The 19,142-nt window shown below is 37.6% G+C and overlaps 1 protein-coding gene across 2 annotated transcripts in view; it reads right to left on the reverse strand.

Moving 5' to 3' along the window:
• TNNI3K (TNNI3 interacting kinase) overlaps nt 1-19,142 on the reverse strand; it is a 292,685-nt gene that overhangs the window by 44,300 nt on the left and 229,243 nt on the right. For both annotated transcript variants that reach the window (XM_019448877.2, XM_019448876.2), the window contains 2 exons: nt 12,066-12,125; nt 8,844-9,013 (listed from right to left, as the gene is read on the reverse strand). In XM_019448877.2, the coding sequence (XP_019304422.1) occupies nt 8,844-9,013; nt 12,066-12,125 (230 nt within the window). The remainder of the gene's footprint in view (nt 1-8,843; nt 9,014-12,065; nt 12,126-19,142) is intronic.

A 19,142-nucleotide genomic window follows, 5' to 3' on the forward strand; every position in this document is an offset into this window, starting at 1 on the left:
AGATTCTGGACACCCAACAAATTCAAAGCAAGATAAATAAATTAAATCTATTACTATACACAACATAGTTAAACTGTAGGATACCAAAGACACAGAGAAGTTCTAACAGCAGTTGTAAAGGATAGATTGAAAATAAAAGAAAGAATTAGATCCACAGATGAAAGTTTACAGCAGCAAGGAAAGTCAGAAACATGTTGAATGCATCTTGAAGGTATAGGGGAAGAGTAATTAAACACTTCAAATCCCATATTCACTAAAGTATCTTTCAAGAAAGAGGGAAAATAAAGGTGTTTTCATATGATTACTTCTAACAGAGTCATGTTAAAGGAATTTTTAAAGATGTATTTGAGGAAAAGGAAAATGATGTAGAAGGAAGATGTGAAATGTAAGCACAATTAATAATGAAACAGTAAATATGGGTAAGTCAAAATGAACCATAGTTGGATAAAACAATAAAATAATACCTAAGATGTAGAATAAAAAAAAAATCACGATGGGGGCACCTAGGTGGCTCAGTCGGTTAGGCATCCAACTTGGGCTCAGGTCATGATCTCGCTGTTCATGAGTTTGAGCCCCACATCGGGCTCTATGCTAACAGCTCAGAACCTGGAGCCTGCTTTGGAATCTGTGACTCCCTCTCTCTCTGCCCCTCCCCCACTCACCCTCATCTCTTCTGTCTCTCAATAAATAAATAAATGTTAAAAAAAAATTTTTAAATTTTAAAAAATCGTGATGAAATGAAAACAATGGACATAAATATAAGATAATTCAGGAGGGAATGATTTGCAACTAAAATGCTCTAAAACCTTTTGTTTGGGAGATCTTTTATTTTAATAACATATATTAAATTTATAGAACTTGTTAAGTATGTTAAAGTTCTAGGGTGCCCACCAAGAATCGAAAAACAGAGTGCATATTCAAAGAATCCAAAGAAAAACAAACAAACAAAAACAGGATAGGGTGAGAAAAAAGAAAAACTAGAGAGAATAAAATAATATGTTAGCAACAAATTCAAATTATTTCAGCAATCAATGAATGTAACAATCAATATGACAAAAAGTATATAAGAACCTTACAGAGAAGATTATAAAATCTAACTACAAGATCTTAAAGAGCATTTAAATAAATGCAAAAACACACCAAGTTCATGGGAAGGGAGACCCAATATCATAAAGACGTCAGATCTTCCAATATTGATCTACAGTTTTAAAATGTCTATAATCTTGGGTGCCTGGCTGGCCCAGTCAGAAAAGCATGAGATTCTTGATCTCAGGGTTGTGAGTTTGAGCTCCATGTTGGGTGTAGAGATTACTAAAAGAAAATAAATAAACTTGGAAAAAATATAATCAAAATCTTATTTTTTTGTGTGTGGAAAATTCAAGCTGATTATAAAATTTATATGGAAGAGTAAAAATCCAAGAATAATCAACAATAGCCAAGATGAGACATGCCCTACCAGATATCAAAACTTTAAAAATGTTACTGTAATTAAACTTGTGAATTGTTGACATAGGGATAAACAAATATTCCAATAGGACAGAATATAAAAGCTGAAAAGAGATCTATCTAAATGTAGATCCTTGATGAATAAAAGAACTACCATTACAGATCAGTTGGGGAAGGGATGCTTATTTTTTTCTTCTTTTTAGGAAAGAAGGAGAGAAAGTTTATAATCATTATTTCATGTTTGTTCATCCTATTCTCTTTATACCTGGACAACATCTCCATCTTCAGTGAGACCTCTCCTAAATACCTTAACTCATAGCAATCTCTCTCTTTTACAAACACACTGGGAATGAATGGATCAGTCACTTCTCTCCTCACAGAGTTCAGGTACCTCCATTCTATCCTTTTGTTCATTAAAAAATGTGGGTAGACATTTAATACTCTAATGGTGACAGAGTGGTATAGAAAGAGGTCTGAATGATTTGGCGGTTCATTATTTTTGGATAAGAACATATCTGAACTTGATAGGAATGTAGGGGCCAAAAACTCTGAATGGTAGAGTTTTACTCACTTAAAATGCAGAAATACAAAGCATGGCATTCATAGCCCAACTAATGATTCCTCTAATTTACTATAAATAAACATATTTAGTATTCACCATCCACAATTAAATTATAAAAGAGATATTATAGGCATCTGAATAAAAACAAAAGAGAAGACAATTTTTGTCCTATAAGTGTTTATGGGTTAATGGAGAATAAGAAAGTAAATAATTGTAAGACAAAATCATGTAAGTGCATGAAGTGGCACAAAATTCTGTGACCCATAGTAAGGCATGGGTGGCGATGGGGTAGCCCCAGAAAAGCCTCCCTAATGATCTAGTGATTAAGCTGATTGAGATATTACTGATGGCTTATTAATACTTTGACAAGATTGGGGGGTGTCAAGGTTAAAAAATATAGGGTATGGGGATAGGTTAACAATAGGTTCAACACAGGGTATGTATGGGACATAGTAGAACTCCTAGTTTGTCTAACAGTGTGCATTACTGGGGATGTTATTGCTATTTTATACAGGATAATTTTTTTTAAGTTTATTTATTTTGAGAGAGAGAGAGAGAGAGAGAGAGAGAGAGAGAGAGAGAGAGAATCCCAAGCAGGCTCTATGCTGTCAATGTAGGGCCTGATGCAGGGCTTGATCCCACAAACCACAAGATTCTCACCTGAGCTGAAACCAAGAGTGAGACACTTAACCAACTGAGCCACTCAGGTACCCCTGTACAGAATAATTCTTTATTTTGTGGAATTGTCCAAAACATTGTAGGAAGTTCAATACTCTGGCCTTAGCCAACTAAACAGTGGTTGCACCTCCTTTAGTCACTGGGACTACCAAAAAGTGCCTCACACAGATCCCAAACTCCTAGCATGCATTTGAGAAGAGAAGTAACCGTATCGCTCTCTGCCTAGAACCATTGGAACATATGATACTCAGCAGGAGGTATAACTGGAAAACGTACCATTGATCATTTTGGATTCCAGGATGACATAATTTCACTTAATTTTAGAGGTAATGGAGAATTATTGGTGGTTTCAAGGTAGAGTAATGATGTAACAGGAGTTCTACAGAAGGAAAGGTCATGCTGGCAGTAGAGTGTTAAGTGGATTAAGGCCAGAAGAAAGCCGGAAGGGGAGAGAAGGTTAAAGACAAAGGAAGCAGAATGGTCATGTGAGACATAAGGACTGGGGGGTTAACTGTGTGTGTGTCTGTGTGTGTGTGAGAGTTGGAGCTGAGGGTTAATATGACATCACAAGAAAACTCATGAAGACGAGAGAAGCAAGGTAGGAGGAGCTGAAAGTGCTCATGAGCATAGTGTTGAGATTGCTGATGTGGTGAGCTGGTGAGAGAAATAAATTGGGAATGAAATGGGGATGAAGAACGGAAGAGCACATTCAAAGAGCCTGAGGGAAGGTTCAGTACAAAGATGCATGTAGGAGAGGTGGTAGATGAAAAAGAGAGTGTTGACCTTTGCTGATAAGGAGACACTATTGCTTGTACTTGATAAACATTCTGCTCCATAACAGCAAATGGCCACACTCTTCTCACCACTCTCCTTTTTTTTTTTTTTTCATTCCTCCCAGGAACATCAGTTTCAGGGTGCTATCATCTTACACAATTGCTGCATTCCGGAAAAACTATGTGTAAATTAAAATTTTATAACTTACATTCAACTTTTATAAGTCAAATTGCATTCCAAGTGCACTCGGCAAGCTTTCTATTTAAAGGAACCTTTTGATGGACCCTTTCGTAATGTGAAAAATTAATTCCAAATGTATCTGTTTTACAGTTGCAGTCCCTGGATCTCTGGTTTTCTTCTCCTGGACAGCTAACTAGGTCGTGGCGTTCTATTCTCAGAGCCCAGCCCCACACAAACACTAATTGGTTTTCGCATCTGAAAGGTTGTGTATCACTTTGTCATTTCTAAATTTACATGATGTAATCCATGTACAAGATGGGAGAGATTTCATACCCAGTGGGAGGAGCAAGTGCCACATGCTTAGTTTTCCAAATATATCTAGAGACACAAAATATTTTAAAAGAGGCAGTACTTCAGAAGCGCCTTCCTCAATCTCAGATTTCAGCAATTTGTGGTTTCAGTAGGAACTGGCAAATCCCTATAACCTGTGGAAAAAATATCTGACTATTTCCCACCTTGACATTTATTTTAGGAAGAACAACAATAATCAGTAAAAACAAATATGCAAAGGAACAGCAACCAAAGCCATCACCAAATCCTGCATCATAAAAGTACAGGCTATGAACTTCATAACCAAAAACTGAAAAATAAATGCACCATTTTAAAGGCACTGTTGAGGGCTGTGAGACCCAGAATTGGAAGCATACATTAGTTAGGACTACACCATTCTCTTAAAAGCATGATGCCAGGCTAAAAATTCCACCTGTGTGATTCTAACGAGTTAGGATGCCTCTTAGATCAGCAGTCACTAGCACACTGCAAGGATTTCTGGGAGAGGCCACACAGGTAGTCAACCTTCAAAATGATATCCTTTGGTTACAGCTGCTGGGTCACCTCTGCTCTCACTTGCCTCTCCTTGTTTATCCCCTTGGTTGTATACCCTTCCCCCGGAGTGACTGACAGGTTAGCACTGTAGCATTCTCTTCCAGCGTGCTTCTCATACTCAGAGGTATATTAGAATCATCTGGGAGATGTTACAAGCTTCTGACGTCTGGGTGCCACCCCCATGTGTTTTGGTTTAATTAGTCCTGGGCATCGGTACTTGTAAAAGTTCCCCGGGTGATTCTAACGTGCAGCCAGAGTGGAGAGCCACTGTCTTGCAGGCTGTTAAACTCGTGGCCCTGCTGGGCTTACTCCATCAGTTCCTGTATCCTTAGGCTCTTTGACTTTAAGAACCTATTGATCTCTGGTCTCACTTGCTCTGTCTTTCATATATAAAAGCTGAAAAGGCAGGCTTAGGAGAAGTAGCTGAATTCTTTCCCTGACCGACTTCCAGAAGAAACTGGAAGAAGTCCAACAATATGAGTATTGGCAAAATATATCAAGCTTCTGAAAAGTGCCAACTCCTGTGCCAGAGAAATTCAGTAAGCATAGAAGAGACTTAGGTGAGAATTCTAGCTCTGCCTCCATAAACTCAGGAAAGTGACTTATCTTTTCTAAGCCTCAGTTTCCTCATCTGTAAAATTGGAATACCTACTTCCTAAGGTTTACTTAGATGACAACTCAGTGTCTAAAATAGCATCCAGCATGCAGCATGCACTCAATAGTGATAGGTATATAAATGGAAAGCACAGAGAAATTAAAGCTTTTTCATTGATTATGTTTAAAATTAATAACAACTATAATTTGTTGAGCCAATGTATCCAAATCTTTATCTATGAAACAAATATTTACTATGTATCGACTTTATGCCAACCATACTGCTGGATACTAGGGGTAGAGTTATGAATAAAACAGACATGATTCCTATTTTAGTGAATCTGACAGCTTAGCTAAATGCTTCACCTATTTCTGTAGTTGATTTCAAGCAGTCCAGAGACTGAACTTGCTGGAGGGATAGTACAGCTAACACACTGACATTCAATGCACCCTCACAGCAAATACTCAGGATGTACTACATTGTTAAGAGAAACCTGAACCAAGTAGAGAGACAAAGACTTAGCAGAATTCTGCAACAGTTGTGAAGGGCCAGAAAGGTAGAAGAAATCTTATGAGAATATCCAAAGGAACATCTCAAAAAACCTGATGGGTTTTTCCCACCCCATTTGAGCAGTTTTATTAGCAGTGGTATATTTCTCGGGGTTCTTGAAGGCCAGAGAAGTTGTATTCCCTCCACCCCCAACTCACCTGATTGGGAGCACACCTGTGCCTCCCGTGCTGTGTAGCTGTCTCTGTATTGTAAATTGTGTGACTTACCTACATTCCTGGAACTTGTATTTTTTGCTTGGGTCTACTGGCATCTTTTAATCAATCACTCACTCCTGTGACAATACTGCCTCTCTCAATAACAATCCTAACAGCTGGTGTTATTATCTCTATTTTATGTATAAGACTTAAGAAACGTGCCTAAGGTCATTGGGTTGGTAAATAGCAAAGCTGAGAGTGAACCTCAGTCTGTATGACTCCACAACTTAACCTCTGCCTCAGAGTAGACATACTTCAGGTGACTGTGCTTTGGAAATATCAAAATCTGACCATTCAGAGAATTCATTTTAAAACCACAAGTAAAGAGTAGGAAGACCAAATGGAACTAGAAGACAATGCTGTGACTGAGCCTAATCTAATCTTGGCCTATGGGCCCTTTATGAAATTATATAAGAGACTGGAATCTAATAAAGAATTGTGTCCAGTTTGCCTGGTTATCAATCAACCTGCTGATACTTAATTTTATGACATTCTGTAGATTAAAGGCTTCATGATTCAGATTCCCATCTCTTCATAGCTGTAGCTGCCACTCTTTTGTTAGACCTAGAATATAATAACTACAGCTAATAAAGCAACATGAGCAATTTGTGTATGGTATAAGATCCTTGATAACTCCAGATAATCCTTCTCCATCTTCAGGGTAAAATTTCTTACTCTGATGATGGAGACTGTGAGTGAGTGTGTAGGCATTTATATGTGTGCCTGAGTATACATGTAGAGCAGCTCATGTGTAAATGCTCAGGAGCTCATGCAGAAGAACAGATATTTTAAGCCATTTTTTTTCAGATTTCCATAGGTTGCAGTATATATGCAGTAGGGTATCCATTCAGCTTACAAGTAAATGCCTTTTCTGTTTCCCATCCAGAACAGGGGTTCCTGGCAGCCATGCTTGTATTAATGAAATATGACCCCACTGCCACTCCAATCATGTTGCTTATACCAGCAGTGGCCATTTGATCCAAAAAAGGCCAATCACATTCTCTCTCATGGCAGACTCCATTTATTCTTAATTCATTATGGTTTCTGTATCTATGCCTTTTGTCATGTGACTTTTCAGTTCTTTCTATTAGAGGCTGTGTATATATATTTTCTCTTCCTATTGGATGTTGGACTCAGCTATGTGACTTGCCCCTAGAGCTGGCCCATAGAAAGCCATAGGATGCAACTTGAACATAGGCTTTAAATGAGCATGGGAAGCTGGGTCTGTCTTCTTGAGTTCCTAGCCTTTGTCCATGAGAAGAACATGTCTCAGGTAGCTGCTGGTCTGAGGACAGAGAAAGACATGTGGAATAGCCCTGGATAAAATCTGTGCTCAGAGTCAAGCCCACCAATAAGCAGTTCACAGGCACATGAGCAAGAAATAAAAGCTTATGATCAAATATTGTTGAATTTTGGTATGCATTTTATAAAGAATTATTATGGCACTACATAACTAATATATCTCTTCTTGAAGCTTTACAATTAAGCTGAGAGACAAAAAGATCTCCTATTGAGAGGAACAGAGGCATGTAAATGGTAGAGCTTGCTATGGAAGAATGTTGAACTTTTTTCCCCTCTTTTTCTGACTTGCTCCTTTAGTTAAGTTTCTCTCTCTCTCTCTCTCTCTCTCTCTCTCTCTCTCTCTCTAAGGTAAAGTTCATATAAATGCAATTAACCATGTTAAGGTAAACAATTTGGTGACATTTAGTGCATTCACAGTGTTTTACAATGACCTCTATCTAGTTCCAAAATATTTTCATCACCCCGAAACAAAACCCTGTACTCATTAAGCCTTTATTCCTAATTTCCCATCCCCACCCCAGCCTCTGGCAACTACCAATCTGATATTTTCTTTTTTTTTTATAATGGGTTTACATATTACCAATTATGGATTGAGTTGTGTCACCCTCCCACCTAATTTGTATGTTGAAGCACTAACCCCTTATGTGAGGATACTGGAGATGGGGCCTCTAAGGAGGTGATTAAGTTTACATGAGGTCAGAAGAGTGATGTCCTGATCCTACAGGACTGGTGCCCTTATAAAAAGGTGAAGATTGCAGAACTCTCTTTGCCATGTGAGAGCACAGTGAGAAGAAGGCCATCTATGAGCAAGGAAGATGAGCATCTGTAATTCCCACTGGAGTCTGACCATGTTGGCACCCTAATCTCAGACTTTCAGTCTCCCCTGGTGAAAAAGTAAATTTCTCTTATTTAAACCATCCAGTCTGTGGTATCTTGTTATGGCAGCCTGAATTGACTCACACACTTATTCTGAATATTCATATAAATAGGATCATATAACATGTGGTCTTTGTGCTCGGTCTCTTTCCAATGAAGGCAAGTTTTCAAGGTTCATCCATGTTGTAGCATGACTGAAGAACATCTTATTGTGTGCGTACCACATTTTGTTTATCTGCTCATCTGTTAATGGATATTTGGGTTGTTTCCACCTTTTGGCTATTGTGAATAGGACTGCTCTAAACATTTGAGTACAAGTATTTGTTGGAGTACTTGTTTTCAATTCTTTAGGGTATATACCTAGGAGTGGAATTGCTGGGTCATAGAGTAATCCTCAGTGTGCTGAACCTTTGGTGCTCAGATCCTAAAGCTGTTTCTTGGTTGCCACACAAGGAATTCTTCCTTGGATTCCATAAGATAACCACAAAATACTTTCAATAAATTCCCTTTGTTGCTGTAGCTACACAATTCTTACTTAAGCTAGAGTTAACTGCTGTTACTTGAAACTTAGAATTACTAAACTAACAAATAATAAAATTCCTATTTTTTGGTCCCATAATATTAATATAATATTATAAGAAAAATGGGCTAAATCCTCTTACTTCAAAGTTTGGCATGGGGTGGTAAATCCCCCATTGATACTAACCACATCAGATAACTATCTTGATGAGATTCTGGAATTCATCTGGACTGTGAGATTGTTGCTTAGATTGCTACCTACCTTTGGGACCAGGCAGCATAGGACCTTGCATTTAGAGCATATTCCAACTCAAAACGACTTCGTAAAGCTGCCACATGGCTCCGGCCAGGCCCTCCACGGCTCACCAGGCAGTCAGAAGAAGAGGAAGGTGACAGAGACCCACTGCTGTTACTTGATGCAGGAGACATCAGCTGAGTGAAGAAGGGGTAGTTTCAATCCTTTAATAAAACCAACAGGCTTAGGGCAAAGAATAGAATATAGATTTATTTTAGCTTTCTATTCTAGGATTTCTCATTTTTAATTTCTATTCATCTCAGCTTGCTTCTGGCTTTTCCTATCGGCCTCTGATGGCAACACATGGCTCACTTAATTTACTTTTTTGACCCAGTTCTATGCTGAGAGCTGGCCCTTTAAACTTACACTCATCTTTCAGAAAACATGGTAGGCTTAAATCATAAAATAGATATTTAGAAGGTGATTATTTAATGGCTAAAAGATTACATTTTTCACAATGGTGATAAGATTCATGGCAGAGTTCCTTTAAGTTGTAGCTTAAAATTATCCCCCTTATATGAAATTATCTCCTTTACATAAAATGAATTTATACACTTTTCCAAGAATACATCCATTTTATAAAATGAAGGATGCTTTAATGTCTGGCAAGCATGAGGACTAAAGAGAGTCTTTGGGAGAGCATTTTTAAAAATAGTTACAAATAGTTAAATGTAGCTAGAAAATAGAAGAGTATTGAGGGAAGAAAATGAGAAGGAGTAGAGAAAAAATAGAAGAGTAGTTTTCTTGAATTTCTGACGACCTTGCTGTTTATGCACTTTACCTAACCCAACTGAGAACATTAGTGCTTTGACATTATAATTTCCTAAGACATGTAGACAGTAGGTTTGGGTTCAAAAATATAATATTTGTAAATTCTAGGCTCTTCACAGTAGCCAAGACATTTCTAAGTAAAGCTCTGAGAATCATGTGATATCAGTGTTGAAATGAACCTTCAAACTCTTCAATGATTGAATCTTTTCCGTGCCTCTTTTCCAAGTTAGCTATACAAGCTGATGGGGAGCTTCCAGTGATGGGGAACTCACTGCCTCCAGATCTGTTCATTTATCTTAGGACAGATCTGACAATTAGAAAGAAAGTTCTTTCTCATTAAAACAAAACAAAACAAAACAAAACAAAAACCTTAATTACCCTTCATTTCTATCTGTTGGCCCATAGAAAACAAGGCCAATCCCTTTGCATGTGATCATTTTTCAGATGTTTAAAAAACAGCTCTTGGACTCATCCTGATTTTCTCTTCTCTGGGACAAACACCCCTGGTTCCTCTAATTGGTTCTTACATACATGATTTCAATCCATTCATCATTCTGATATCTCTCCCCTAAAATTTGTGTTCCAGTTATAATTATCCTTTTAAAAGGACAAAACTGGGTACTATTTTGTTTGGCTATCTCAGAAGAGAGAGGAATAATCCCATCCTTATTCTGTAGCAAGACAGCTACTTCACATTCTAACTTCCACAGAGTTTGACATTGACAGAGTTTGACATTCATGATGCTCCTAAACCATATCTCCACCATTTGATATTCTTACTGTTGTTTCTTTGACCCTGGTGTGTGATGTTATACTGATTCTTGTTAGACATGTCCCATCATTTTATCTTCTGAGATATGGAATTCCACAAACCAAGCCCCTGAAAGCTGATTTGGGTCCATTATTTAGTACAACCCAGTCCAGCAAGTTCTCTTGCATATAGTTATTCATCTTCTCTATGAGGGGAGATTGTGCTAAGAGGCTTGGTCAGTATAAGAAGACAAACTAGTTTAGGAAGTCCTACCATTGTCTCTTGTTTCTGGAATCCACTCTTTCATCTAATTGGATATATTCCCCAGACTTGGATATCTCTTTCATCTAATTGGCTATATCCCCAGCAGTTTTGCCCTGGGAAACTCAAAGGTTCCAAGTGAGAGGACACTTGGAACTCAAGCCTTAAAAGTGTCTTTCAACATTCAAGGCCTCTGGCAGATTCTCTTGCTGGTAGGGGCTGCTCAAGCCCCACCAAATATATATGTTTCAGGACTGAAGAGAAAGGAATGAAAGTTTAATGTCCAAAGACTAAAGCTACTTCCTACATACAAAACTTCCTTTTTAGAAGTTCTGGTAAAGAGTTATGAGACAGAGCCATTCACTCCAGGCTGTAAGTGAAGACCTGGAACCCTTTCCCGATAAACTGGGTTCTAATGACACTAAGTTGAGATTTTTTTTTTTTAGGGAAAAAAAGTGGGATGGTTCCACTTTGGAATTTCACTGTGCAATCTCGGGTTGATGCTGTTCCCCCTGTTTTGGCCCTTCCCTTCATATGCATATGTATATATGAGCCTATATGTGTGATATCCACCCCCCTCTCTTGCAGCATTCATTTGCCTTGGGAATATGTTATTATTTTTGAATTAGTGCTCATGTTTTAGCGTCCTTACTTATTTTCAAATGCTATCTTCTGACCAGGTGTATAGAAAATTAAGGCAATTAGAGAGAAAATTAAAGCAAACAGCTCCTTGATATTAAGGGAAGAAAATTCCATTAGCCTGATTACCAATATATATCACTTTATGCAACATATGTGTGGTATAAAAGCAATGCATCCCAATTAATTTATGCACTAATTTTAGTGATAATTTTCCCTTTCTTATTGAGCATAAATACACAGTGGCTTAAAATTTAATTTATGTTTCACTGTATATAGGAGCTTTTGTATAGAAAAAAGTTGATTTAAACAATTAACTTCTAACGTATTTGCATGCACTTGCAAGCAAGCAGGGGAGGAGGACAGGGAGAGGGAGAGAGAATCCCAAGCAGGCTCTATTGATCTCACAAACCATGAGATCAGGACGTAAGCTGCATCAAGAGTCAGATGCTTAAGGGACTGAGCCCCCCAGGGGTCACTACTGTATTTTCAAGTTTTTACATATTAATTTTAAAGCTTGGCATACCTGTGTCCATTTGCCTGACTGATTATTTGTTGGGAAGGCCTAGATTCATGCTGGATTTGTTTTTATCCCTATAGATTCAGTTAGTCCACCCTAGAAACTTAATGAACAGGTTAAAAATATGAATGAAGTTATAACCTCCATACCTACTATCTTTCTAGAAGCACCATCTTACTTATTCCCCAACACCCTTGGATACTCAAGACTTTTTTTATGGATATATTTCAGAAGCTAAAGTTCTTACCTCAATGTTGCAGAGACACTCTTCTAACTTGGTAACAACTTCAGAAAATTCGGGTCTTCCCTGTAAATAAAGAAAAGACTTTTTTCCCCCAAAGAATAAAAGGGAGGCAACTCTCTTTGGATTTTAAAATTGGGTATTTGCATTTGTAAAGAATGAGATTAACAATAAAGTATATTTTTATTTAAAATACACTTGTATTGAAGTGTTAATTGAATGTTCATTTGCTGTTCAGGGAGGGATGTTGAGTCTCCTTCTGATAAGAGTTTTAAGTCAGAATTTGCAACTACATTCAGATAATGAAATAGTGGAAAAGCTTTAATTAGCTTTGCATGCTTTTAAATGGCAGGTTTTCCTCTTCAAAATGAAAGAATAAAAGTGAATACTAAAAACTGTTAACTATCTCAGTGCCTTATAATATACTGTACAATGTGTCTGTAGGAAAAGAACGACTAAAGCAAATTTTATAATTAGCTTCATTTTTGAAAAATGCCACCTCAGATTCAAAGCTGAGATCAATAGAAACCTCATGACTATATCCTATTTTAGGGTTAAGATAAGCTTTTTATATTAAAAAACCTGCCCTTAAAGACATTGTTCGTTATGAACTTCTGTGTCAGATGAGTCTGCTTAAACAAGCATTTACTGTATTCTGATCATATTCCAAACTTTGTTCTAGTTGCTAGGGATGCAAAAATGATTATGGATCTATGAAAAAAATTCTGGGAATTTTAGAAAGTGTTGTTCTCTTTGGAAGAAATTATATGCCTCCTTTTGTCAGATCCTAAGGACTATATAACCTATCATTTCTCCTTTATGTAACTTTTACTGCCAGGAGGTGGATAGCCCAATTTAACATTCAGGTGCAGTAACCGACTAATTTAGATTCCTAGTAGAACAATTTCTCCCTTAATATCTAGCCCTCCCCTGAGGACAGTATTTCCCCTAGAGCCCACTCAAGTGGAAGCTGTTTTATCTTGCATATTCCTGGTACCTTCTGGTTGGTGGGGGAGGTGATGGGGTGAGTAGAGTTCTGGGTATTCCTTACTGTTCCTGCAACTTCCGAATGGTTTCTCCTCTAAAAACCACCGGTTCATCAAGCTCTCCCACCAGTCATTCTCCCCCATTCTTTGAAGGCTTTAGTGTTTGGCTTCCTGTCATGCTAACACTACTTAGTGCTTTTAATATCCATGTAGCTCATCATCACAATAGTCTGACCTCTGGGTTCCTTTGTCTCCTCTTCTGCCTTGATCTTACACCCCACCTTCCTGGTAGGTAGTCACATAGCTCCCTAGATTGACCCTGTTACTAACAAGGTCTGCAACCCTTCAGTGTCTCCAATCTGTCAATTTCTGTCAGATCACTATCTTGGCCCTATATCTCCTTTCTTTCTAGCTTACTTCTTCTGAAACCCTGACTCCAACAATCTTTAACTACACAAACCATCTTACCACTTTAAGAAACCAACTTTTTATTGTGAACATTTTCAAATATACCCTAAAGTATGAGAGAACAATTCAATAAACCTTCATGTATCTATCACTCAGCCTTAAAAAAACATGTTTTTGCTAATATTTTCTATGTACATACATATGTCCATATCTATCTACCTACCTACTTTTCATCTAATCTCCCCTATTTTTTGTTCATCTTACCACCTTTTCACTGTCATTTACTCACCTTGTTTCTTCCTGTGCTTAGCTTAGATTTCACTGGCAATCATAATCACTCTCTTCCATACTACCTCAACTCCCTTGCCTTATCATGCCTTTTATACAGTATTGGAAAAAATCCCAATCTTGACTGAATCCATCCTGACTGGACTTACTTCAAAATCATGTCCCTCTAGGGGAGCCTGGGTGGCTCAGTTGGTTAAGTGTCCAACTTCAGCTCAGGTCATAATCTCATGGTTTGTGAGTTCAAGCCCCACGTCAGGTTCTCTGCTGTCACTGCAGAGCCTGCTTGGAATCCCATCACCTTCCCCCCCCCCCCCCCCCCGCTTCTCTCTCTGCCCCTCGCCCACACATGTGTGCACTCTCTCTCTCTCTCTCTCTCTTTTTCTTTCTCAACAACAAAAAAAAATCATTTCCCTCTAACCTCAAGTGCACCCTCAGTACTCCCTTGGGAGATTACACATTTTTAGTTCACTCACTTTTCACACTCCAGACTGGTCTTGTACCTTCTCCTCTTTCCTCAAATGTCTAATTCCTACTACTACATTGACCACTCACCAATGCCTAAATTCACATAATTTGTCTTCAGTCTCACTTTTATGGATGAATTTTGCCTGATTCTCTCTGAGGCCAATTCTTATCCCTGCCTATCTTCAAGGGTATTGCTCTAACGATAATTTTCTCTTCTACTTTTCTTGCATCACCAATGTTTCTTTTATTTAATCCCAACATACTATTAATTCTTCCATCTTAAAAACAAATAAGCAACAAAATAAAACTCTTGACTCCACTTCTTCCTCAAGCTAGTACTCCATTTTCTCTATTCGCCAAAATTGCTCAAAAGAATTGCCTAAATTCAGTCTTTTACTTTATTCCTTCCATGTGACCTCCACCCAAATCATGTTTTCTCCTGTAACACTTTGCTAACCCTGCTCTTGTTTAGGATACAAAGACCTGTCTCCACATTGCTAAATTCAAAGGTTAAGTTTCAAAGCTCAGCCTATTTGGCACTGCATTAAATACAGATAATCATTCATTTATGCCTGAAACATTCTTTAATAGGATTTAAGGTCACTACTTCTCACTATTTTTCTCTTCTCTCACTTGCTCTTTCTTAGTCTCCTCTGTTAATTTTGCTTTTCTTCTTTATCTTTAAATTCTGGATTGCACCAGGACTCAGGCTTTGGGTCTCTTCTCATCTATCTTTAGAGTTAATTTGTTGAGGGTTTAATTCTGTCTCATGGTTTTAAAAAACAACTCCCAAATATCTATATCTAGCCCAGTACACTCCCTAGGCTAAATTCACATATGCAATTTCTTATATTTATAGTCTTCCCTGCTTCAGTAAATGGCAACACCATCCTTTCACTTACAGAGGCCAAAAACCATAGACTAATCTCTAATTTCTTTCTTTGTCATACTCTTGCTCCTAATCTACCAGGAAATCACATTCATTCTGCTTTCAAAGGGTATCCAGAAACTGAATGGTCAGATAGCATTTATAGCAGATGGACCCTCCCCCAGACAGCTGTAAACTCTGGACTAAATATAAAATACAGCTACCTGAAGGCAGAAGAGAGGGAACAAAAGCTGGTAGATTCTGGAGGGGAGTCAATTAGAAAAAAGGAAAGGCATGTAGTAAGTCTTCCGCTTTAAAAATTTTTTTACAACACCTACCCTAAGGGCAGACCTCATCTACGTCTTAGGGAACAATTAAAATTCTTATGAAAGCCCGCAGGCTTGGTTGCTTAAAAAACCAGAAGATAAAATTCAGGGCAATCAAAGTTTTTTAGCTATGGTTTTATAACAAGTTATCACAAATTTAGTGGTTTAAAACGATACCCATTTATTATCGTACAGTTTCCATGGGTTAGGAGTTGAGTGCAAAATAACTGGGTCCTTTGCTCAGGGTCTCACCAGACTAAAATCAAGGTGTCAGCTAGCACTGTGATTCTCATCTGAGGCTCAAGACCTCTTCTAAGATCACTGGTTATTGAAGAAATAATTTCAGGGGCTCCTGGGTGGCTCAGTTGGTTGGGCGTCTGACTTCAGTTCAGGTCATGATCTCATGGTTCACAAGTACGAGCCCCGTGTCAGACTCTGCGCTGACAGCTCAGAGCCTGGAGCCTGCTTTGGATTCTGTGTCTTGCTCTCTCTATGCCCCTCCCCTGCTCATGCTTTTCTCTCTCTGTCTCAATAAATACATGTTAATTTTTTTTTTTTTTTTTTTTTTAAGAATTCATTTCCTTGTGGTTGTATGACTCAGGTCGCTGTTTTCTTGCCAATAGTAATTCAGGGATGACTCAGATTCTGGAGAATGCACAGTTTCTTGCCACATGGTCCCTATTAAGTCGTTCACAACATGGCCATTTGTTTTCTTCCTGGCCAGCAAGGACATGTTTCTCTTCTTCCTCTGTGACAACTGGAGAAACAGTCTCTGCTCTTAAAGGGCTCATCTGATTAGATCAGGCCTACCTAGGATGCTTTTCCTTTTGCCATATGAAGAAACATAATTATAGGAGTAATATTTCATCATATTCATGAGTTCTGCCCATATTTAAGGGGAGGGGATTATCCTTGGCACGTATACCAGGGGGCAGGGATCTTGGTGGCCATCCTAGAATCCTGCTAGAAAATGAGGGGAGATTCTGGAAGAAAAGAGTCTGAGAAAGGGAGCCCCAGGATCTGCATATAAACTCTGTTTAAATCTCTGGCTGACCTCTGGACCACATATGCATGGGGTTGACTAAGCAGCTCAGGTAGGCTTAAAAAAATGAACTGACATTAGGTCTTTTGCCTAATGTAGGACATTGTTACTATTTTCTCAGACTAGAATTATCTAACTCTTATTCTCTGCCTGTAGAAATCCTCTGCCCTCTTCAAGGCCCAACTCACAAGATACATCCTTTAAGTGTTCAAGTGATTCCAAACATTAATTTTGCAACTTTGTTTAGATTTACTTCATTCTTCCTTGTGTTATAACTAGATATTTATGTGTTTATGTCACTAACTAGAAAGTGCTTTGAGAATAAGCAATGCCTTATTTATTCCTGATTACCTCACATGTTTCATTGCACAGGATAGCTTGTCTGAGCTCAAATTTGTTACATTAAATTGCATCATAATAAAAAATTATCCATAATCTACCTCTATTTTTCATCTAAACCATCATCATCTCTTTCTTGTAGTTGTATAGTTGCCTTGTAACTACTTTTGCTGCTTTTGTTCTTTGCCTATCAAAAGTATTCCCAACATGATAGCCAACCTACAGCTAACATAATACTCAATGGTGAAAAACTCAATGCTTTTCCTCTCAGATCAGGGATAAGACAAGAATGCCACTCTTGCCACTTTTATTCAACCTAGTATTTATTGGGAGTCCTAGCTAGAGTAATTAGGCAAGAAAAAGAAATAAAAGGCATCCAAATTGGAAAGGAAGAAGTAAAACTGTCACTATTTGTAGATGGCATGATATTACATGTAGATGGTGTGACAGAAAACCCTTGAAACTCCACCAAAAAACTGTTAGAACTAATAAGAAAACCCAGTGAAGTTGCAAGATACAAAACCAAATGTACAAAAATCTGTTACATTTCTATACACTAGTGATGGACTGTCAGAAAGCGAAATTAAGAAAACAAAACCATTTTTACTTACGTTGAAAAGAATAAGACCCTTAGGAATAAATTTGACTAAGCAGGTGAAAGATCTGTACACTGAAAACTATAAGATGTTGATGAAAGAGATTGAAAAATACACAAATAAATGGAAAGATATTCTGTGCTCATGGATTGGACAAATTCATATTGTTAACATGTCCATACTACCTAAAGCAATCTATGGATTCAGTGCAATCCTTACCAAAATTCCAAAGGCGTATTTCCATGAAAATGGAACAAATGATCCTAAAATTTGTATGAAACCACAAAACACTCCAAATAGCCAACACAATCTTGAAAAAGGACAAAGCTGGAGGCCTCGTGCTGCCTGATTTCAAACTATATTACAAAGCTAGAGTAACCAACACAGTAGCCAAAATAATCATTTAAAAATGTACTACGGATCAAGTAATATCACTCATAAAAGACTCCAATTACACTCATCTGATCTGGATAAAAACCTAAACCCTTACATTCATCTGTAAGGCACACATAGCCTACCCTTAGACTGCCTGACCTTCCCTTCCTACTGTGTACTTGGTCACGCTGACCTCCTCAGGCCAAGCACACCAGGCTCCCATGGATTTTTGCTTTCAGTATTCTCTCTATTCTCTCTACCAGAACTGACCAGTGCCTTCACCTCCTCCAGGTCTTTGTTCAAACGCTACTTTATCAGAGTTTTCCCTTGTTCACCATATTTAGAACCCCCAAGCCAGTGCTATCTGCTCCCTTTTTCGCTTGATTTATTTCATAGCTCTTATTACCAGATGACTTAATACTCATTTTCATATTTCTTTATTTGTCATTTATATCTCTTATGGGATGTCTGCCCCATGAGGGCAGGGATTTACTGTTGTCACTACATTATTCCCACTGATGTTAGCAGTGTCCAGACTACAGAAGGCATTCAATATATATTGTTGAACGAATGACAGAATTAATGATTTTATGTTTTATTTACATTTTATTTAATTCACAAACTATGTTATCATATAGAGAGTTTTTATTATAAAATGTGTTTCATATTCTCCCCCTCCCCAAATCAGTCAGAGAATACATTATAAATAAATAGGCTTTGGGGAATATTATATCCAAATTATGTTAACATTTCATTGGAGGGCTGAAAGAGCATAAAAATAATGGTAGAATTTGACATTTATTAAATAGGGCATTCTATTGAATTTTTACAATATACTCTATAATGTAAACATTTGTTATTATTTCTATTTCAAACATGAAAAGGCATAAAAGAAAAAAGAGGTAATTTACCTAAGATACTATCGTCAGTAAAGAGCAGAACTGAATTCAAAGCTAGGTAGAGCTTGTGATCTTAATGCTCCTCCAGACTCCCTTTCTAAGTATGGCATCTAAATCTGTACAGAATAATTTGCTTGTACTTATGTAAGATTCAATGCCTGAGATTAACTTCTGCACACTAGAAAGAACACTTAACAGAGAGTTAAAAGATGGTGAGGTTAAATACTGAAGGGCTATGCGACTTTAGATAGTTGATTAACCATTCCGAACTTCAGTTTTTCGGCCTCAAATTGAGTTGCAGAGCTAAAAGAATTAAATAAGATAATGTATGAGCAAAAAAAAAAATTACAAAGTAATTTAATTCTTAAGTAATCTGTACTAATGTGTGTGCTGTGGATTTGAGGTCTCTAAATTTATGGCCAAATGCTTTAAAAGTTTGGTTTAAATTATACACAAATTAAGAATTCTAGCTATTTATCTGGCATCTTGTG

Source organism: Panthera pardus, unplaced genomic scaffold (genome assembly GCF_024362965.1).
Source record: "Panthera pardus isolate Hobbes unplaced genomic scaffold, ASM2436296v1 HiC_scaffold_11, whole genome shotgun sequence".
In the NCBI taxonomy this organism is placed as follows: domain Eukaryota; kingdom Metazoa; phylum Chordata; class Mammalia; order Carnivora; family Felidae; genus Panthera; species Panthera pardus.